The sequence below is a fragment of the Pectinophora gossypiella genome, chromosome 5 (genome assembly GCF_024362695.1).
Source record: "Pectinophora gossypiella chromosome 5, ilPecGoss1.1, whole genome shotgun sequence".
NCBI lineage: Eukaryota > Metazoa > Arthropoda > Insecta > Lepidoptera > Gelechiidae > Pectinophora > Pectinophora gossypiella.
In genome coordinates, this window is record NC_065408.1 from 1,907,493 (window position 1) to 1,931,180 (window position 23,688).

The following is a 23,688-nucleotide window of genomic DNA, read 5'->3' on the forward strand; positions in this document are numbered from 1 at the left end:
AGTCACGTCAAAAAAAAACAAAAAAAAGGTCGAATCTGGAAGAAAGTAGATAATATTTAATATTATACTAACTCTATGGTTTTCATTTTCAACTTTTTTACAAAGTGTCAAATTATCTTCAAACGATAGAAATCACTATCACAGGTCACCATCTTGATTTTATAGTTCCAAAATTCAAAAAGTTGTCTGACACGGTCATGCTCGTTGAATTTTAGTGACAAAACATTTCTACAAACGCAATGATGTGTATTTCATGATAATAACAAGGTTCTACATAACAGCAAATTTCACGTGATGGGTATGAGATTTATTTACAGATGTTTTTTCTATACAATCGATAAGTACTGTTAGTTGCCTATTAGAACCCTGTATCTAAACGGAAGCATAAGTAACCTTTACAGAGGTAAAATGCAATAACAGTCGTCGTTATCACCCTCTACAAATAAGCACCCAACAAGGAAAGTATTACGTTATTACCTAAGTTATGTGCACCTATTATGATTTTCCTGTCTTTCAAAATGCTACGCGTAGGTAAGACTCTATTTTAATTCTGACGGATAGTAACCAGCCGCGATCGATGAAAAGGAACTATGGTAAACTGGACCTCATTAATGCTAGTAAGTGTATTTCAAAACATTCAGGTCCTAGTGGCAACAAAAAGCAATAAATAATTTTGCCAAAGATTTGATAGGACTAATACCTACCACTTAATTGTTTATGAAACGACACTCTGAACCGCACAATTTCAGTCGGTTCGAAGTAAACGGAACATTATTTTGATACAATAAATTATATTTCTATTTGTATAATTTTGTTGTACGTTGTGTCAAAAAAGAATCTCCGCACATCAACGGCTCAACATCGTATAAAATATAGCTTCAATAATGTTGAGTAAGAACTCCACCTTGTTTTAATTTACATAATTAAAAAGGTATCATATGCGGTGAGGTTATATAAATAAGATATAAACTAGAATAGGTTATGCACGAAAGTAGAAAAATAATTGTAATGCTTTTTCCCAAAATAACAGTCTCATAGCACTGTATCTTCTTTCAGACCCAGACCCTCTTGAATTTGAGGACTCGACCACATCGACATCATCGGACGAAGACGTCGACACTCGCGTTTACGAGTCAAACGACCACTTTATCCTGGAACTTCACAATCTGAAGCGAGACTCGTCTAATACTAACGCAAATCCGAATCAGGAGCAAAGACCTAAGAAGCTTCGGAAGAAGAAGAAGAACAAGGAGCCAAGTAAAGCCAAGACTTCCTCCAGTAGCCTTTCAGCGGAGTCCTTAAGGGCTCCTCACAGCGACCCCAATAAAGAAGAGTTCTATGATGCCCATGAAAGTTATCATGGATTACAACGTAAGATATTTAATATTCTTCAAATTTAAAATAAAACATGACATTCCTGGCGTTATCCCGTCCTGGGGTCCGCTTACCTGAATACTGATGGTTCTAATTTTTTACACGCGAACCCAAAAGTTGACCAAGCCAAACCAAAACTTTGATTTTGTGCCACTTTACCAAGCACATGGATCACTTTCACAAGAGTTTTAGTGATCAAAGTGTATATTTGTTGCAGCTCAACCACAATCGATAACAACTCAACAAGTGACAGCTCAGCCGGTGCCAAATCAGAATGCTGATCCAAAAGCGATGATTCCGGCGGTTTTGACTGCTGCACAAGCTGATGTAGAGCCTCGCACCGCTATCTCGGTTAGTTTCTACTGTTAATTTAGAAAATAATTATCATTAGCCGTTGAATAGAGAATGGCAAAGCATATATGCAGGAAAGTAAATAGAAAGTAAGAGATAATACTATGGAAGGATAATGAATGGGGATTTGGTTGTTTGTGGTATGAATTTAGGATGTTTAATGAATGGGATGGAAGAAAGTTTAAAAAAAACATAAGGTGGTCTATAGGTCTATTATTAGATTGTCGTTGTAATAATAAGAAGTACTTGGTTTTTTTCAATTCGAAGTAGTGAAGTTAATTAAATTATCCCTTTTTATTATAGATATAGAAATATCTTAAATATATAACAAACTTGATGCTGATGTTTTGTTACAAATTTTATTTAATTGTGTTTGTTACTTATTCATATGTAGGTAAAATTTAAAAAAAAATACCTGATGCCCTAGCGTTTTTAAAAGTATCTTGTAGTCTAGTTCATAAAGTCCACCATTGCTACTATATTTGGGTACTGGCAGAATATCAGTGTTGGTGAGAGTGGGTACTCGTACCATACTCTTAGCAACAATATGCTGAGTCAGTCCCATTTCCCTGGGCAGTGTTAGCTACTAGTCACAAATTGTTAATCTTAATTAATGTAAAAGCTTTTTTTACCTTCACTGTTTTGGGAATAAAGTTACTCTATTCTATTATATTTTATTCTACTGCTACTGCGTGACTACGACCAATAAGCGTATCGAAAGCATTCCACGAGTTCCGTTTTAAAAGACCACCATCCTCAAGGATAAATTCGGAATCAAAAATGTTGATTTGCTCATCCCTAAATAATTTTCTAACTTTACTTACAAAAGCAGTATTATTTAGTATAACTTACTTTCACGTGTGAGTCTTCCGCAAGGTTACCGTATTTTACGATTTTTTTTCCGGGCATTGGTAAGCCCCGAGCCATTATGCCAATGACGCAGAAAAATTCGCTTGGACGAACGTTGGAGGATAAACGGCGCACGCCACCTGCTATGGATTTGTTCCGTTAAGAATAAGAATAATAAGAATAATAAGAATAATAAGAATAATTTATTTGCCAGAAAACAGTATTTACAGATGTAATTGTATACAGTAGTCCGTGTTTTCAGCTTACAAGTAAGCATGCAAATTTATCTAAATTTTTAAATACTTTTTTTTTTTTTATTTTTTTATTTTTTTAATTTTTTTTGAATTTATCGTTGTATCAGTTATTTGGAGCGAAAGCAAATGCTGTTGGGAACAGTGGTTCCCAAAGTTGACTAGACCACCTTCATCTAAAAAAGAACACGTCGAAATTAAGGACTCGTCCCATGACTGTCTTAGAAATAGCACATTGGCCTAATGATACTCAACTTCTTAGTGATGTCTTTTCGGGGTGTACAAAATGTTTATATAAATATTTGCTTTTTTATGGATTGGTTGTCCAGTAATAAAAATAAACAGACTAAGACTGTCTATAAGATGTTAGTAGTTACACACACTTAGTATCTATGTTAGGTAGTAAATAGGCAATAAACAAGTTTAGGCCCCTTTACCGATTTACGCGCTTATGAACCAATAGGCCGGACTTGTCGGTCTAAGTAATATTAGTACTCAATATTCTAGATAGATGGCGCTAGCGTCAGCTAAATGACGATACATAGATCGATGTAAATTCGCATGGACAGGAGGAGGACTTGATGGTATAATGGTTGACACGCCCAGCTTGACAAGAGCCGCGGGTTCAATTCCCGTTCACATTTTTTTTCGATTTAATATTATCTTTGTGAGATTTCCTAAGCATTTTTTTTGACGTGACTTATTGTAGATTTGCCGCAGGTGGCATTAACTACTTGGCCGGACAAATGGAGAGCGCTGAAGGCTCTCACCCGGTACAACGTTTTAAGACAACAGGCCTGAGGGTGCCCAGTTGGGCGCGAACCTCGGCTCAAGGCGTCGTCTGAGAGGAAGAATATTTGAAATAATTAATGGACCCTAGTGGGTCGATAGCGATAAGCGCTGATTGAGGGAAGTCGTCAACCAAGCCAGCGGGGTCGGTATCGGGGTTTCCTAAGCACGGTTGAGTGCTGTAAAAACAAAAACCAGCAATAGGTCGTCTGGCTATTGGACCGGGCGAGCAGTGTGGCTTTCGGACCCACTCGATGAATATCGATTCGATGAGTGTGGGTCGCAAGGTGTCCCAGTTTGAGAAGTGCTATGTTAGAATATTCTTGGAGTGGTTGATATTGAAATATCTGTTTATGAGAGTGAGAGTAACTCGTGTTGGGAGAATTTTATGTTAAATATATCGTTTCGAAGAAATGGAAATATTTTATGTTATGATATTTATTAATAAAGAAACATTTATTATTGTCGGACACCACAGACACAGACAGACAGGTACATTATATTTAACACAAGACAGAAACCACATAGAAAGGAAAACACTGACGGCCCAGATAATTACTCCCTGAGGGAGCTGGGGGAAGGGCAAATGGGCAAATGTTATTATGTAATACATTATGTCATGTCGATATAGTCAACAAATAGATGAGTTCCTGCTTATTGCGATAGATTACTTATAGCGTAAATCTAGCTACAATGAAGATAAAAACTAGAAGCTCAAATGTAGGTGGCAGCACTGTTGATTGTTCCTAAACTTTGACAGTTCTCCATACTGTCCAGCTAAAATTCGTGAAGCAACGTCGAGTATATCCCATCTGTAGGATGAGTTATGAAAAAGAAAAGCTTCCAGTTGGAAAAAGGAAGTTTTGACGAAACTAAGTTTTCTTCTTTCCAATCATTGCGCAAAGGGTTATAATGTAAAAATATAACCGAAACTCTACTCAAATAGTATGTTTTTATCCTCATTTCGACAAATTAATATAACGTCTTAAAAATCATTGTAATCAGAAATAAAGCTATTTTAATTAATTTAATTTAAACGTAAATAAAGATTGTATCTATCTATCTAAATTCACAAACGTTTGCATTTTCAGCAAATATGTATTAAATGAATATAAAATAATAATTACTTATTGTTATTTTACTAACATAGTTTTTAGCGCCATTTTTCTTATTAAGTAATAAAGTTTAAAATCCGAAACAAATGTTATAAATAAATAAATCGCAATCGCGTAGGCTAGGTTTGCAATAGATACTGTGTTTGCATGTTGTTGTTTGCATGCTGCATTCTTGCTTGCATGCTGCGTGTTTGCTTGCGTGTTGCTTGTTTGCATGCTGCGTGTTTGCTTGAATGTCCTTGTAATATTATGGTCATTTAATCTATTGGACATACCTCTAATAGAATGGTGAATGTTACAACGGGTTTTCTGTATTCCGGTAAACTGTTTTACGGAAATTTGAAACAACAGTGAACAAGTAAAAAGGTTAAAACGCGGAAAGAAAATAAACATGACAAACTAATAAAATGACAAATCTTTGGCGGAATAACAATATTCGAAATAAAATTTATCGGAAATGCAATAGGTAACCATCATCGGCAGTCTTTAAACAATAACATAACATTACGATTCGGAGAAGTATATAGCATAATACACCCACTCCTCGCCAGCTAGGTTTGCAATAGATACTGTGTTTGCATGTTGTTGTTTGCATGCTGCATGCTTGCTTGCGTGTTGCTTGTTTGCATGTGATAGGGACGAGCCTATTGCCGTTAACTGGGCACAAGTCCTGTAAACCACGCAATATTAATCATGTATGATCCAAACATGAATTCAAATATTAAGACCCTATTTACACGAATCTCGGACAAACGAATAAAGTTATTGTCGTATTTTCTTTCAGAAACCAGTCAACCTTCCACCGTAGCAACATTGACCAAAGAACTAGAAACCTAAAGTTTTATCATCATCAGAACATTGGCAGCATTTTTATACCAGTCTCACAAGTCAATACACATCGTTGCTGCAAACATAATACCAAGAAATCTAAAAGAAATGTGAAAATAAAGAATATAACAACGTGTGGTGCCTATTATTTAACTTACTTAAATTAAATTTTAAAATGTACATATCCTCATTCCCGTAATATCTATTGGGTTGCGCAGAGCAATAGAAGCTGAAATGTAGGCGGCAGCACCTTTCCTAAATTTTGACAGTTCTCCATACTGTCCAGCTAAAATTCTGGGTATATTGCTATAAAATGTGAAGCAACGTGGAGTTACATCCCGTCTGAAGCATGGGTCTGAACGACAAATTACGACTAAATTTAAAATTTAAAAAACCCCCGACCAGAAAAAAGTACGCTTTCATCAGACTGGTCTGCTCAGTGGTTCCAGTAAACATAGTTTCAAATGTCAGATCCCACATAATTATGCTTGCAAGCAAACTGAGCGTGTAACATTCCTATCACACTTAACAAACGACCTGATGACCTGAACCGATTTCCACCAAACATACCTGAGAACACTCTCGACTGATATACCTTTCAAACAAAAAACCGCATTACAATCGGATCATCTTTTTGGGAGCTACGAAGCCACAAACAGACACATACACATTTACACACACACATACACACACACACACAGACACGTCAAACTTATAACACCCCGTCGTTTTTGCATCGGGGGCTAAAAAGAAAGCTAAGCTAAGCTTCTCTAAATTTTTTTCTCTCCAATCTTTAGAGAATAAATATTACACTATGATTTTGCAATTAAACGCTGCGCATATGATTATAAGTGTAAAAATATGTCCAAAACAAAATGTTTGTATACTTACACAAATAGTATGAAGCCATGTAGGCCCATGTTGCTCTATGATGAGGAACTGTCATTAAGAACACAACAGTAGCGACACCTAATGGAAGAAATAAGATTTTATCCTTTTAAAAAACAACGTCTGTTATCTTTGAATACTGTCATAATATGCCAAGATGACGCGCACACGTCAAAAATTTGACAGTATGTTAAAATTCATAGTAGCAAAGCACAGCAGTGATTAGGCAAGCAAAATATTATTTTTTCATTTACATTCGGAAGTCCCGGATTATCGGGGCTTCCCGGGACCTGTCCTTGAAGTAAGTGTTGCTACAGATATTTTTTTTTCTAATTCAGTTTAACCATTTTCAACTTTTGTCGTATCTACAAAGCCGCATTAATACGGGCAAATATTTCGATGATGGTATTTACCTTTCTCTACTCTCCGGTAAATATTGTTGTACTCTGCGCTGGAGTGATGTGATTTCCACATTTAGAGATCCATGCCTCATCAGAAAATAACTTGCAGCCATACTTGATATTTGGACTACAAATATGGATTATGGACCATTTTTAGCGAAAAAGCCAGGGTTGTCCAATTTTTTCTTGTAAATGTCTTGTTAAAAGTATCATAATATTAAATAGTGTATTGGTCTCAATATAATTATATAAATAAATATCGGCTCGTTGCCACACACTACGTCTTCACTCCACTCCCGTACATCCCCGTACCGTTTACTTTTTAATTGTGGCCACCGCGTAGTGCATTGCCCGAGACGACAGAATATATATGTGAATCGATTATATCGATTCAAGTATTTTATAATATATTACATATACCTGCAGTGGGACACTGAGTGTTACTAATAAGAATAATAATAATTACATATTTATTTATATATTTAATTATACCTACGTGTATTACAATAAGATGTGTTTATGTATTTATGTAAACACTACAAGTACATTGACGTGCACAATTATTATTGGAGAAAGCTTGGCATTTTTTTTTGTTAGTTTACTGACATTTTAATTTTATGTTTGTAACTCACTGCTTCACTCATTGCTTTTTTTATTTTGTTTTTGTTTGGTATAAGTTTATAATATATTGTTTTCTCGTCATACAGCGCATTAGTTTGTTTACACTGTAATGTTGTAGGTACCTTTATAAATAAACAAATAATAATAATATCCTTTTGTTAAAAAAATATATACATAGTCCTTAATCCTAGTACGAGAAAGAAGTCTATCTTATCTTATTTAGCTTATTCGATCCCACTGCATTATAGGTTTAATCAAAAATGTACCTGTTTTTAATTATAAGCTTTATACCGCTTCGTGTAAAGTAGAAAATGTATAGTTACATGTAACACATGACCTCTATGTCGTGGCCTCTTCTGACCTCACGATGTGTCCACACATTGCAAATGTATTTCGGGAACAGCAGTGCGAACTATTAGATTTTCCTCGCTTTCTCCTCAGTGCCATCCACTAAATCTCCCTTGACATATTGCTTCTTATCCTGGATTTACTTCGTTTATGAGACCATAGTAGAGGCGTATGGACCGTGGTAGCCCAGTTGGTAGAACGCTTGCCTCTCACTTTGAGGTCGTAGGTTCGAATCCAGCACAGGCCTAAACCAATGTTTGTCGTATTTGTTTTCGAACTCTCAATTGCATCATTAATGATTGTCAAGTGATCAGCGGTGAAGGAAAACATCGTGAGGAAACCCACATTCCCATGTAATGCATTTTCGGAGGTATGTGACCTAACCTGTATTGGGCTGGTTTTCCTTTTGCGGGTTGGAGGCAGTCGCTTCTGTAAAAAACCGGACTTGTCAAATCTTCAGGTTAGGTAAGCGGACCCTATGAAAAACGGGTATTTTTACATTATAAGCGTTTTTGTATTGGATTGAAGACTGATGATAGTGGAAGAAGCAAAATTGGTTTGTCATGATCGTAGTAAGTGGAATTCTTTGGTGTCTGCATACCGCAACGTTAAATAGGCGTGGTCTTATGTACGTGCAACGTAAAAAAAGCACACAAAACGCAAGAAACCATCATGCTTATCTATCCTGCCAACATGGTGATGAACTTTAGATCGTGAGCAGCGAGCATATAAACCCTTATATCATAGAGGTATAATTATGCAGTATAATTTATCTTTGTTATCAATCAGTGACCCAAAAGTACGTAAGGTTGCTTGAAGGGTACGCAGAATTTCAACAACTCTTGGTTCACTGAACCGACAACGTTTCCATTCTTTCAATTTGATAGGCTTTATCATTGACTATACTATTAATCTTTCGAACGCCGGAACGCGGATCTCGACCAGACACAATGTAAAATCTATTGTGTCTGGTATCTCGGCATATGAGAGGTTAAAGTGACAACACAGAATAATACTGCGTATAGAACGGTAACTCTCCGTCCCGCGCCGAACTAGATTTACCTCACTCCCCCCGGATCTTACTTTAGTCTACATAGCTGTAAGCCGCTGAAGGGTACGGTGGAGCGCGCGTAGGTTGTCTATCTCCCTCGCTCTTACGCAGTAAGGCGACGCTTGGTAAGAATGCAATTTGTGTATGAAGTGTGTTGGCAAGCAGAAAAATATTTTTTGACCTTTATAACTATAACATTTATTTGTTTCCAGGTATGGAAAGCCAGCCGGCTGGCAAGACAGGTCGTCTCAAGGCAAAAAATAAGAAACCACCTGCCAAACCTAAAACCCCTAAGAAGAAGAAAGGCGATGGTAAGCTGAAACAAAGTTCCGGTTATGTAGTTAATGAAATACGAGTTTTTTTTTTGACGTGACTTATTGTAGATTTGCCACAGATGGCATTAGCTACTTGGCCGGACAAATGGGGAGCGCTGAAGGCTCTCACTCGGTACAACGTTTAAGACAACAGGCCTGAGGTTGCCCAGTTGGGCGCGAACCTCGGCTCAGGGCGTCGTCTGAGAGGAAAAATATTTGAAAGAATTAATCGACCCTAGTGGGTCGGTAGCGATAAGCGCTGAATGACGGAAATCGTCGACCACGCCGGCGGGGTCGGTATCGGGGTCCTGAAGTGTTGGTGTCGCGAGCTGATTGGCTGCCTCTATGGCTAAGAAATACGAGACAAACTTACACTAAGTCACAAAAACATATATAAAATATCTAAAGCAACACGGGAGAGTAAACTGCGCCTCCTTTGGTTGATAAAAGCGGACTTAGCTGGATATTTATAGTAAGTTACGTATATTTATAATTTGAGGAAGGGGAAGAGCTTAACGTAGAGCAAATTAAAGGGAAGGCGAACGTCGTGTCGTATAAGGAAGTCAAATAATTATTGGCCTTTGATAGACGAGAATGGAAAATGCTACACCGACAAGAGTCTGGCTCTTAAATTAATCTGATATTTTATAATTTATAGTCAAAGTTAAGTATTAGGTATTTTCGGTAACTGAACACTAAAATTTAATAATTACGAAGAAAATTTAGAAGATAAATGGAGCGTACACAAAATATACTACAAAATAATGATTAAAGTAGGTAATAAAAGCTTTTGTGTTTTTATGCCTTAGTAAGTTATTGTTAACAGAATAATATTATGGTGTATTGACTATAGACAAAATAAGCGATAAATAACTAAAACTAATTTGAGTTTTATAAACATGGGGAATTTGGCAGGCTTCTTTCATGGGTCTGTATCGTCGCTGTAGTCGCGAACTGACGTATCTGCAATAAGACGCAAATCACTTTACCAAAAAAAAATACTGATACGTCAGCATAGTCAGCCACGAAGTATCAGGCGAACTGAGTCTGGGCAAGGCATCTTCCATATATCAGATGGCCAAGTTATGAATGGCGTGACATAGTTTGAATAATGTATAATATCAGTCTCTGTTGTCCTGTGGTTCACTGGCTTGCTTCTCAAAAGAGGAGCGCCCTGGTTCGAACCCTGGTATCGGACTTGCACCAATGAGTTATTAATTTATCTTAAGCGCAGTTGTTTTCACTAACACAGTCGAAACAAACGGGATTCCATAGTCTCTGCTTACCCCGGTGAGAAATAGGTATGAGTTTATGTATGTATGAATGTATGTAACAGGACCGACGTGCTCGATGTTCCTTGCCGAACTCACCAGGAAACTGGCTTACAAGAAGAAGCAAGAGGAAGAAGAATCAGAACCACCGGAGAACATCGTGCGTAAGTTGCTCTTGATTAATATGATCGTAATTATACCAAACATCTCACGTATAACCAGAAAACACACATACAAACGGAAAACTCGGTGAGGTGTGGGCATCGAATAAGGAATAATACTACGTACAGAACGGCAACTTTTCACTCCCCATTAGCAGCTGAGCTAAGTATACTTCAGCAGCATGCCAAACAAAAGACAGTATTACAATGTGATTTTCGACAGTGTCCCTATCAGGATTCCGGAAGGCTGTTATCGACATAAATATGTTAAAATGGTCTTGTTCATTTTTTTTCTTTTTGTTTTCTCTAGATACTATCATCGATACAATAACCGCTGCTCTACCCATAACAGTTTCCAAGAAGACGCTAGAAAGAAAAGATTCTCCAGTGCAAATCGAAACATTGCAAAGCTTGGCTCCTGAACTTATATCCAGCGATACTGTGGAAATTCCCTTACCAATACCAGAAGAACCCTCATTATCTGTAAGTACTCAAATTTGGAATCTTTGAAAGGAATATCAACTTTTTATGGCGTGACTTATACTACATTTGGCGCAGATGGCACTAACTACTTGCAGGACTATAAAATAAAGCACTTCAGCATGAAATGTAGGAAAATCGTATCATTAATGATTCGTACCAGAATATTTGTGTCTACTAAAATTTTAACAGATAACAGCAGATACTTTCTGAGTCCTACAAATTTTTGATTTCGATTATTTTATAATTATTTCATTAATATCAGACATTACAGGAAGATGACGGAGGAGCATTCCAAAGTCTGAAGCTACCGAGGATGCCAGTAGTTGGCAGTGACGTCATGAAAGCACCGACAAGGATAAGGGAGCCGGTGGAAATGCATGATATAGCGGTGAACACTGGGGGAGACCACGATGTAGCGAGCGAGATTGCGAAGCACGTTAGCACGTTGAGGAAGATATCGCTGATCGCTGAGGAGTTTAACCAGAAAACAGGTAAGAGGAAGACTTGATCTAGGTTTGTCTGATATTAAGTGAAAGGTTCACATATAATGCTACACAAGGCTCTGAATCTAGATGACTTCAGTAGTTACAGATTCGTGGGTAGGACGAAGCTCCATCCGTATTAGCCCGGGCGTTCTGTACGGAGCGACTAAAACTGTACGTGAAGCGCTCTCTCCCAAAAAGTTGCACATTTTCATCTTGTAAAATGTACCAAGCTCCAGCTAAATAAAAAAATATGAAATATTAATTTTATTCCAGCCAAAAATCTAAAAGAAATCGTAGATAGTGTACAAGAAGACCTGATCAAGAAACTGGAAGAGATACAAGCAGAAGCAAAAGCTCGGGAACGGATGGAACAAGAAGCAAAATTAACAGAACACATGCAAATAGAAGAAATAGATGAACCTGTACATTGACCGTAGGAAAACCTACTTTTAACGATCATCGTACAACCTACTTTATACCAAAACATCACTGGCCATTAATTGACAGAAGCCCGTCTGGCAGAAATTTTTAATTGTCAAGTAAAATGTATAGATTCGTACTACTTTAGATAAATTTTTCTGCGTATAAATACAAAAGCAACCCAAAAAACTGCATTAGATTTTTTTATTGAAACCCTCATGTAGTTCGTTGAAGAATTGACACAAGTAAGTTTTATCACAATCCTTAAAATTCGTGTTATGAATGTGTAAATAATAATATAGGTTGCTTTCCACCCAGTCGTTGAAATTGGGAGAATATTTAAGTGTTCGCCTTCTGCAGTGCAATGCAAGCAATATGACGACAAAACTTATGATGAAATATTGACTCAACTGTATAGCGTCAGCAATACTACTGGAGAGCCTGTACATATTATACCTCGAAAACGTAAGAAATTTCAGTGCAATGTTTTTCAAGGTATGTGTTTTTTCCTTAATTTCTTTTGTATTCTTATTTGAGTTCGTGAATTGCCGATGTCATTGCGGCAGGATATTCATTACCATGGCCAAATATGGAGCTTTCTGTTAGGTCTACGTAATGATGGTCAGCAGTATCGCCGTCTTTAATGGTCGAAACAAATGAATAACTCCCCCACTTGGGAAGCAAGACTGTGACACACAGGACTACAGTGATATTTTCAATGTTTTGACGATGACCTCTGTGGTCCAGTGGTTGAGCGTTGGACTCACGATCCGGAGGTCCCGGGTTCGAAACCCGGTGGGGACATAACACAAAAAATACTTTGTGTTAGTTTGGTTAGGACATTACAGGCTGATCACATGATTGTCCGAAAGTAAGATGATCCGTGCTTCGGAAGGCACGTTAAGTCGTTGCTGGTTAATACTTAGTGATGTTAGTATGTAGTCGTTACATGAGACATGTCAGGGGCCTTTGGCGGCTCAATTTATTATTGATTGAACCCTGACACCAGGGTTGATGAGGTTGGTAATCCACCTCACAACCCACACGATAGAAGAAAAGTGTTTTGACATTAATTTACGAACAATATAATATTACAGGTAAATCTATAGGGTCCTTTTTTAAGCTCAAAAGTCGACATAAGGTGCACTATTCGGAAGGGAACCATAAGTTTGAAACAGCAAACTCTTTTGTAAAAGTTAATTTGGGATTTAGCCCTTACTATGGGAAGAAAGTCGTAGGTGAGTATTTTCTAATATTGATCTTCATATTATTATGAATGGTTGCTAGAAACAAGATTCATCAAGAGAACAACTCACAGTAAAACTGAGTGTTGGAGTCTTAGGATAAAATATAAGATAAACAATATTAAATTTGGTGACAGGGGCAAGGCCCACAAAGATAGTTGGGTAGTTTCCTAGGTCAAAGATAAATTATGAAATTCTGATTACTAAATAAAGGCAGATCTAAAGTAGATAAAACGTTTTCTTTTTTTTTAACTGACGAATTAAACTTACTTATGAATTTTAATAAAGAAATTTGTAATAATAAATGTGGAATTCTATCACCTTTTTTTGTAACGTCACAAGTTGTTTTTCCATACAAATTCCATAGTGATTTCACGTTTTGACGTTTAGTAAAAAGTAACTGATTTGACTAGTTGTAAAGTACCCTATTCTTCAAATTGGAGACGCCATGATTATTTCCTTTAGTTAACTTTTACAACATACTACAGAATGATGCAACTGAAAACATGATATTATGTTTTTTTAAGTTACCAGCTAAGAAAACTTATTGCATTTTTAATTATATTCTTTGCTAGGTAAAAGAGTGAGTGAGTGTCAATATTTTTGTTTATGTGTGAAATGCGTTCGGAAGGTGTGGGACTTAATCTGTATTAGGGTGGTTGAAAGCGCTGCGGGTTGAAAGATCAGATAGGCAGTAACGCTAGGGACATGAAGATGATGATTCTTTGCTAAGTGAAACCACCTGATTGGGGTGGTGAGCGGATTTAAATCCAATCATTCAACTAATTTTGTGAACCAACTTAGTACCTATGTAAGTTTTTGTTATTAACCTTACGGATCTTGTGTTGTCAGAATAAACAATCCGGGTGAGAGCCTTCACAGGGTGAGAGCCTTCAGCGCTCCCCATTTGTCCGGCCAAGTAGTTAATGCCATCTGCGGCAAATCTACAATAAGTCACGTCAAAAAAAAAAAGAATAAAGAATTATGAATTTGAATTTGTAAGCATTGTTTCCAGGTCACTTCGAGAAGTTTTTGCGAGAGAAACGTCTCATTAAACTGCGTAGTAGCAGAGGTTGTGGCCGCTGCGCCGCTAGAAAGTACTTTTACAAGGAAACGTCGAAAAGTACTAATTCCACCAACTCTTCAGACATAGTGTGACGGATTCACGACGTCACATCTGTACCATAGAATAGAGAATAACAGAAACAGACAGGTAGGTACAAATAGTTGTTTTTATAGATAAATAAACAATAATGGTTGATAAGGTCGTGGTGTTTCACCTCACGACCCACACGATAGAAGAGAAGAAAAATTAATAAAAACCAATCTTTAAAGTTAAACTACAGAAGAGCAAGAATAAAGAACTAACACCTTTAAAATTGATAATTCAACTATATTATTTCATTACAATACAAAACACTGTAATGCACAATAACACAAATAATAAGATGATAAATTTACAAAATGACATCAGGGGGATTAAAAAGGCCACATTGAATCAATTTATCTGGAAAAGCAATATTGCTATTTGACATTTATAATTTAAAATTGCAATATTGCTTTTTAGATCCCCAGAAGTAAAATCAGTGACCATATTGCTAAGCAGCATCATTCAGCTGTATTTCATCATATATACACATACATAAATAAGCTCACGCCTATTTCTCACCCGGTGTAATCAGAGTCTGTGGAATTCAATTTGCTTTGATCCTGACCACATCTTTTGCTTCTTCCTCATTCATCAATCAAATCATAGACGAAAGCCAGTTCAGAGTAGATCAAACAATCAATCAATAATTCTTTATTGTACAAATAACATTAGGACAGATAAGACGGATGAAATAATCACAATGGGCGGCCTTAGTGCTAAACAGCAATTACTTATAATTATTAGTAGTTCGTACTGCCGTGAGAGCCCAGTTGGTAGAACGCTTGCCTCTAATTTTCAAGTCGCAGGTTCGAATCAATGATTGTCGAATTTGTTTTCGAATTCATGTTTAGATCGTAAATGATTATCATCATCACGTGCTCAGCGGTGAAGGAAAACATCGTGAGGAAACCCACATTCCCGAGGAATGCATTTTCGGAGGTGTGTAACCTAACCTGTATTGGGCGGGTTTTCCCTTCGCGGGTTGTAAGGTTAGACAGGCAGTCGCTTCTGTAAAAAACCGGACCTGTCAAATCTTCAGGTTAGGTTAGGTTAGGACCCTGTGAAAAACGGGATAATGCTAGGGGGATGATGAAAAACGCTGAAAATCTATATAAGCACATATTACTTCATAAGAAGATTCGAGTATTCAACACGTTATTAAAAGAAAACCTGATCATATTTTCGGCAAAACTTTTTAAGAATCTTTATGTAGATGACGTCCTTTTATGAGTGACGTTCAAAACTCCAACGTCTTACTAAACCTTTCCAAGGACATCCCCAATTTGGACAATGTATCTTGTGTACCTCATCCCATTTTTTGTTTACAGATAAACCATCTAGATCCGACCATTCGAGCATTGCAAAGCTGAATCTGAGAAGGCTTTGGGGCCATCAGAAGTCCTATGGACGAACCAGAACCCGCGACCACTCCGGTCAACGATAGTAACAAGGAATATGTTATAGCGTACGGTTATAATTTGTACTTGAACAGAGAAAAATCTCCAACCGGTATGTTAAGAAAACCACTTTTACTTACATCACGAGAATAGAGTAGATAGTCAAGAAATAAAAAAACAACATACTTAATTTGAATTATCTTTATTTCCAAAATAGACATAATTTTCAATATTATGTAAGTGCAATACGAAATTTTTTTCAATACAATTGTGAAATTTTAACGAAAAAAATGCGCTTAACAAACTGTGAAATCTACAGCAAATTTGAGAAAATTCTCTCAAAGTACAACAAATATGCTTGAATCGCTCCATTCTTGGGTTGTTGAGCTCAAAATATGAGAATTTAGGACATAGAGACGTGTTCTGTCCAGACAGAGTTGAGCTCTAATATAAAATGGTATTATGTCTATACGAATATCTACAATAGATATTCAACTTTATTATTTAAATAAGTATTATCTATTTTTAAACAAAATAGACAGTTTTTTTGCATTTTTTAAATTGGCTCACTTCGGGATCATTTTGACGGTATTTATCTACTGACAACATCAATATTTTTCCCACTAATCTGATAAGCTTTTGAAAAAACTTTTGTTTTATTAATAAATATCAGAATAAGATAACATTGTATTGGCATTATAGCCTGTGTTACAAATAATATTTTAATACATTCCATAATGTTATTGCGCCCAATTTTATCATAAAAGTACGTATATGTCAAACAACGCAAGCGTCTCGTTTGAATCCAAAGGTTGTTGAAGAGACATACACATTATACACACCCACTCTTCGCCAGCTATGTTGAAGTGTAAAACTAAGTGATATCAAATTATCTGTGATCGAGTGGTTTAGAGCCCAAACCGGGATTTGCACTCCGAGGGCTATCAGGGATTTTTTCTTACTTTAAAAGACATCTTTTTGTGTCCAAACGCCTCCACCAACCCGCAGTGGAACAACATGTTGGGAGCTCCATATCCCTCCGTTTGATTCAGAGGAGGCCTATGCCCAGCAGTGGGACGTATATATATGTATATATACTCTAGAGTCCTTTAGAGTCCTCGCATTGTTCCCGATATTCTAACCACGTGCCAGTTTGTATGTAGGTCGCCAGTCGTAGTTGGTCAGCTGCATTGTGTTAGGAATATCCTTAGGAAATCGATTGCGAGACGCAAACGGTTCGGTTCTAAGCGCAATGGGTACTTGCATTGAAATATTGTAACAGCCCTCTTGTTCTTGATGTTATGTAACACTGTATAGGATCTTTTGAAACCATTTTGTTTTTTTTTCTTTTATTCTAAAAGAGCCAGAAGCATGATGGGGAGGCCTTTGCCCAGCACGCCTGTCGGAAATAGGCAGAATAGATGTACAGTTTTTACACTTAATCCGCGCCAGCTATGTTTAAGTTCCAAATAACCGGGTACAAGTCCAGGAAACCATTTGATATAAATTATAGGTAGATCCAAACAAAATTATAATTATAAAATTAAGTGAGACTAGTTTGTAAATTATCTAAGATTTCAAAATAACCCTATCACCTTTAGTCAGAACAAAACCAAACCAATGTTTTTCAATAAAGCATGTAAAGCGCGATACAAAATTTGACAAAATGAAGTTATTTTTTGCTTAGGGAAAGGCAAGAAAGCACATACCCTAGCCTCTCAAATTTTGATGATACTGGGAAACTTTATCTTGGGAATTTCAGAACATTTCTCACGACCTAAGAAAAGCATAAGCAAACTGCCAAGAAGTATCAAAACGCCTACAATGTGGAATGCGACCAAAGGCATCATGAAGTCATATGGCGATCATCCAGGTAACTAGATACAATTTATAAGTTCAATCCAATGTTCCTCTGTAATAAGAAATAGTGTGATTAGAGAATTTTGTGATGTGAAAGAAAATGTAGTAATGAGAATTGAGACAGGAATGCTCCGATTGTTCGGACATGTAGAGAAAATGAATGAAGGTAGACTTACGAAAAAGATATATTATGATACGGGTACGAGGGCTGTTCCGAAAGTTTTTAGTAAAATAAAAATTAGCCAAGATATGGTAAAGAAATATTTATATTTTTTCAAAATATTCCCCTCCAACCCCTATACACTTGTGCATTCGGCTAAACCAGCTTTCAAAACATTTGAAAAACGCATCTTGCGGAAGGTCGAAAAATTGCTGTCGAAATTCTTCCACGGCTTCGTCTGCTGTTTCGAATCTTCGCCCACGAAGCATTTTTTTCACCGTGGGAAATAAAAAATAATCGCACGGAGCTAGGTCGGGACTGTAGGGGATGTGGTAACATTTGTACCCCCAAATTTGACAAATAGTCAACAGTTCTTGCAGCTGTGTGAGCGGGTGCATTGTCCTGGTGAAACAGAATACCACGGACGCCGGTACTTGAGCGTTCATAATTCAACTCCTCGAAAGCCTGTGGCAGACAAAGGTTGCAATACCATTCACTAGTAACTGTTCTACGATCTTCTAGCGGAATAACAGCAACTGGTCCACTGCGTCGAAAAAAAGCCGCTATCATTTTTTTATTCACGCTCCGACCGCGAACTCTTCAAACACCCATTGCGTGGATTGCTGCTTTGTGAGAGGATCGTAGCAGTAGATCCAAGATTCGTCAGATGTAAGAATAAAGGAAACGTTTTGCGAAGTTCCTCCTTCGAATTTTTCCAGCATAAATTTGCACCAATCTACACGTCGGGACTTTTGCTCATCGGTGAGAGAATGAGGAATCCATCGTGAAGCAACCTTCCTGACTTTCAGGTGTTCATGCAAGATGGTGGAAACTGCCCGGGATCCGATCTTCAGTTCAGCCTGAATCTCTCTATGTGTAATATTTCTATTTTCCTGGATTAGCCACTCTACTCGAGTAACGTTTTCATGAGTTACTGCAGTTGATGGTCGGCCGGATCTGGGGTCATCATTCAAGCTCTCTCGACCACGTTTAAATTCACGATACCAATAAGTAATCGTTGCTAATGCAGGGGCAGACTCCCCGAAAGCAGCTTGTAAATTTTCCTGTGATTCCTTAAATGTTAACCCTCGTTTATAGTCGTAGAAAATCATAGCACGAAAAGCTTCCCGCGAGACGTCCATTGTTGTAAACAAAAGAAGCATGACAGCCAATTTAAAAAAATGTTTGAAAAAAGAACGACTTCTTAGTGGCCAATGATTTTCAGCAAAGAGATTAGTGTTGAAATTAGCCGTCAATTCAAAATAGTTTCAGGAAAAAAGAGATTATATTTAAGGTGTGGCTAACAATTTCCGGAACAACCCTCGTATAAGTGGTAAGGCTGTAAGAGGAAGGCCTAGGAGATGATTTAACAATTAGCCTGATCATGAGTACTCTAAACCGGCGACCATGCATGCTGTCTTAGACGAAAGTGGAAGATACGAATGTGGTGTGTCAGGATCATAGCCAGTGGGATCCCGTGGTTTCGGCCTACCCCAACGGGAAATATTCATGATCTTACGTTCCTCTGTAGCTATATTTCAGTATAATTAACATTTATATAATGTCAAAGTACAGCAGCCATTATCCCCGATTCCTGCAGACACCTCCAATTTTATTTTAAGTTATACCTGTCATTTTTCTTATCCACCGAAAAGGTAAGGGACGGATGATTGACAGCTCTTAATTTTAGGAAGAACGAGTAGATTAATGAATAACCAGGGCGAATCAAAAAGTTATCTCGCTGGTATGCAAACCGTTTGACGTGTGCTGTCAACTTAATTCTGTCGGGTCATTGGCCAATGTAAAATTTTTAGACGGTTGTTTTAGATTTGTGCTCAAAATTGACGTGTGTTCCTTTCCATTTCGGCGGATGAAAAAATGACAGATATAACTTAAAATAAAATAAGATGGTATTTACAGGAATTAGCACCATTGTTGTGAAGTTCATTAGCATAGTGATGTACCTACCAGTAGAGATTAAGCAGATTGGTTATATTCTCCCTAACAATACATTTATAAGCAATAAGGCCGCCCAAATTGTACTGAATTTATGTGTTATGTCTGATTATTGAAATTTAGTTCTGTGCAATAATGTATATTTGATTGAATACATACATAAAATCACATATATTTTACGTTGGGGTAAGCAGTGACCACGAGATTCCCCTTACTACGATCATGACACTCCACTTTCGCTTCGTCTACTCTCAACAAAGTCTTCATGCATGCTCGCCGGTTTAGAGTAGTTCTCTAGTTACATACTTCTGCAACTGAATTTCGAAAATTCGATCGAGTTCCAGTTGTTTGTGTCATTTGTATTGCTTGAAACTATGTTCTAGGCACGCCAAGACCTGGATGCAGTAACGCCGCAATGCCAGAACCGACATTTCGTCGAGAGATACAAAGTAAGCTATTTTTTTAAACAAGAATCGATAGTGTCCTGTAGATAGTTCGGCAACAGTTTTTTTTTTTTGACGTGACTAATTGTAGATTTGCCGCAGATGGCATTAACTACTTGGCCGGACAAATGGGGAGCGCTGAAGGCTCTCACCCGGTACAACGTTTAAGACAACAGGCCTGAGGGTGCCCAGTTGGGCGCGAACCTTGGCTCAGGGCGTCGTCTGAGAGGAAAAATATTTGAAAGAATTAATCATATTCCTTTCTTTCTATTACAGTTGAACCAAATAGGTTGAATAAGAGCAACATCCCCAGACGTACTTGGAGCCCGAAAGGAAAGGAGAAAGAGAAACCTAATAACATTGCCAGCGCCGACCACGTTGGGAGAGGTCCCAAATGTCAGCGGGTACAAATGGTTAACGTTAGACCAGGTTCGATATTCATCATTACTACTACATAACATAACATAAATAGCCTAGTCCCACTGCTGGGCACAGGCCTCCCCTCAATCAACCGGAGGGGGTATGTAGCATACTCCACCACGCTGCTCCAATGCGGGTTGGTGGAGGTGTTTTTACGGCTAATAGCCGGGACCAACCTCCGAAGCACGGAATCATCTTACTTTTTCGGACAATCAGGTGATTCAAGCCTGAAAAGTCCTTACCAAACAAAGGACAGTCTCACAAAGTGATTTCGACAATGTCCCCATCGGGAATCGAACCCGAATTACTACTAATAAAAAGATTTATTTCGGACAAACTTCGACACACATACAACATTTACACACACACATGCATGTAAAACATCATCATAAATTTTAAGGATGGTATTAAAAACTAATCTCAGCTGAGACTGCCCTCAAGATCATGCTCAAGTCCCTGTTTTTATATAAGAACTGTCACATTGACATGATCTTGAGTCTCGAAGCTGAGATTAGTTTCTAAGGGTGGTATTAATTAATAAACGAATCTCAGCTGAGACTGTTCTCAAGACCATGCTCAAGTCTCTGTTTTTATTATAAGAACTGTCACATTGACATGATCTTGAGGGCAGTCTCGAAGCTTAGATTAGTTTATTAATACAACCCTTAATACCACATTAAGAGCCACGCTCATGCAGCATTCTCCATTCTTGTCTATCAAGGGCCAATTCTAAATTGAATTGAGCAATCACGCTTCAGTTTCCTGTTAAATCAACCGTTGGTAGGTGGTGAGCCGTATCGCCGACTATAATGGTCGAGCCAACTGGTGAAGATTTCACAACAGAATTTATGGTTACATCAAGTGAACTGTTAGAAATAGTTAGTCCCGTAGACGAAATCTCTAAGTTGCGCCAGTAATTGAATAAGAGACTTTCCAGGCTACGTTCCCTAATTTAATGTATAAAAGATATTATGCATCTTTTATCTTTGTTTTTAGGCAAAAATTGTGGCCCTTTTTATTACACCCAGTACGTACAGTCATGATTCAGACCATGATTCTGAGTCAAGTGAAAATTTCCGTCGCAAAATTCATGTTTTTTTGTATTGCAATTGCAATTGTATATACTTTTTCCCCTTCAATATTCGTTACGATGTCACTAACACCCCGTACAAGTACGTACCCGTAGCCATACGAGTACGTGAGGGTATTAGTGACACCGAAACAAATACTGAGGGGGATGATTCAGTTCATGATTATAAAATTAATATTAAGTGGAATTTCATGTCGGTAAGTTCATGATAATTTTAGTCTTTTTAATTATTTAACAATTATGTGACGGTAAAAACCACTTGATACCAACTCAGAATCATATATCTTATCTTTGAATATAGCTCTAAGGAAGCCTTTCCCTAATAGTGAAAAATAATGAAAGCAAAATATTACATTAGCAAAACTTTTCAGATTACAGCATGATTGACCAACCTAATTCCCCTTCATTGGCATCAGCCAAACCCATACCTCCAGTGGGGCCAATGTTTAAGAATATTAACAACGATCGTTTGAACGGTAATGCTAACTTTGGTGAATTTCTTTGTAATTTTGTGTCACTTTTCTATTTATTTTATAGTTATGACGTTTGGTAAAATGTAACTGATTTGTATATAATCTAGCGAGGTGTGCCACCGCACCGGGCGCCGAAATAGGGGGGGACCAAATCAACCAAGACTGGTTCACCCTGGCCGCAAGCTGACTTCATCGGGTTTGATTGCGGCTACATAAAACTGATACCGGGTGGCCATAAACAACATTTTTAAAAGATTAGAATAGGTAAATTTCGGTGGCCGTAAAGTAATCGAAAAATTTTGTATTTTAAGGGGATACCACTGCACTACAAAACGGCCACCATAGGGCGCAGCATGTTTAGTTGTAAACTGTTCAGGAATGTTCGTTGTTAAATGGAACACTTTGCAGTTGATGTTTTATACGTTTTTCTTCAATCCTTTTATAATAATAAGTATTTAATTCAGGGGGAATTTAAGTAGCAAAGAGAGAGCGAAAACTGATAACTAGCAACTAGGTGCATGACACATTAACATTAACATTATAGAAGGAAAAATTGAAGGGAAGAGAGGAAGGGGTAGACCTAGGATAACATTTATGAAACAAATAAAAGAGAAGGTGCAGGTCGTGTCGTATCGGGAGGTGAAGGTTTTGGCGGGAAGAAGAGAGGAATGGCGGTTACTCCACCGACAAGAGCGCAGCTCTTAAATAGAGAGAGAGAGGTGCATGACGCCGTAGATACTCCGTCCAAAGACATTCTATTCATTTAAATACTAATTCACTTTTAAATGAACGCGCCTACCACTCAGAACGTGCTATAATACGTTGAAAGTTCAGTGATCCATATACGGGTCATGACGGACTAGCTCCATACGTCCGTGACCCATACATGGGTCACTAAGAAACGACCAACGCACTAAAGGTACTTACAAGGAAGTCAAAACATTTTGTATGGGGACTGTCAACGTGTTAAAGACATCACATTGTTACAGTATTACCTTCCTATTTCCAGACTGGTTTGTTCAATCCGTGAACGATTACATCAACGTTCCTCCAAATTCGTTTATGTCTACGTACAGAGTGGAAGAGCGAAGACACGGCACCGAAGACGCGGACACGGCCCGTGACGTCGTGGACACAGGTGAGCAGCATCATGTCAGGTCAGGTCTAGCAAAGTTGGTAATGTTCCCTGTTCTACACTCACTAATGTACATCCTACGTAATGTGTACAATCTACTCTGGACCGGCGTGCGTGTATGAAACGATTGTTGAACGTGGAGGAAGCAAGAGAAGTATGTCAGGATCGTAGCAAATGGAATTCCATAGTCTCCGTTGACCCAGTGGAAAATAGGCGTGAGTTTATGTATATATGTACTAATATATATGCAGGATGGTGGAAGTGACACCCTAAGCATAAAATAAGGAGTTCTACGTATAGACCTGCAAATCTCCGCTCCCCACCAGCGTCTGAGCTAGATTTACTCCCCCCCCTCAAATA

General features: G+C 37.8%; 4 protein-coding genes across 7 annotated transcripts in view; 3 read left to right on the plus strand and 1 right to left on the minus strand.

Annotated features, from left to right (window-relative positions):
• Positions 1–23,688, minus strand: part of LOC126366622 (cardioacceleratory peptide receptor-like) — a 478,107-nt gene that overhangs the window by 159,410 nt on the left and 295,009 nt on the right. The window lies entirely within an intron of this gene.
• LOC126366662 (uncharacterized) lies at positions 113–11,872 on the plus strand. Of its 2 annotated transcripts, XR_007566365.1 has the most exons (5): positions 113–298; positions 1,057–1,371; positions 1,592–1,725; positions 5,514–5,656; positions 11,860–11,872. XR_007566365.1 is itself a non-coding variant. In XM_050009866.1 (4 exons), the coding sequence occupies exons 1-4, from the start codon at positions 295–297 to the stop codon at positions 5,535–5,537; spliced, it is 477 nt and encodes a 158-aa protein (XP_049865823.1). In that variant the 5' UTR covers positions 113–294; the 3' UTR covers positions 5,538–5,692. The 2 variants fall into 2 exon arrangements, 1 of the variants encoding a protein (XP_049865823.1); XM_050009866.1 differs by lacking the exon at positions 11,860–11,872 and having other exon boundaries at positions 5,514–5,692.
• LOC126366656 (uncharacterized) lies at positions 6,644–12,183 on the plus strand. Of its 2 annotated transcripts, none has more exons than XM_050009857.1 (6): positions 6,644–6,746; positions 9,079–9,177; positions 10,517–10,615; positions 10,923–11,095; positions 11,358–11,586; positions 11,854–12,183. In XM_050009857.1, exons 2-6 carry the CDS (start codon positions 9,081–9,083, stop codon positions 12,009–12,011), a joined length of 756 nt encoding a protein of 251 aa, XP_049865814.1. In that variant the 5' UTR covers positions 6,644–6,746; positions 9,079–9,080; the 3' UTR covers positions 12,012–12,183. The 2 variants fall into 2 exon arrangements, with proteins under 2 accessions (XP_049865814.1, XP_049865815.1); XM_050009858.1 differs by having other exon boundaries at positions 11,367–11,586.
• Positions 17,560–23,593, plus strand: LOC126366921 (uncharacterized). The gene is made up of 5 exons (XM_050010266.1): positions 17,560–17,664; positions 20,151–20,216; positions 20,487–20,639; positions 23,203–23,331; positions 23,580–23,593. Exons 1-5 carry the CDS (start codon positions 17,616–17,618, stop codon positions 23,591–23,593), a joined length of 411 nt encoding a protein of 136 aa, XP_049866223.1. The 5' UTR covers positions 17,560–17,615.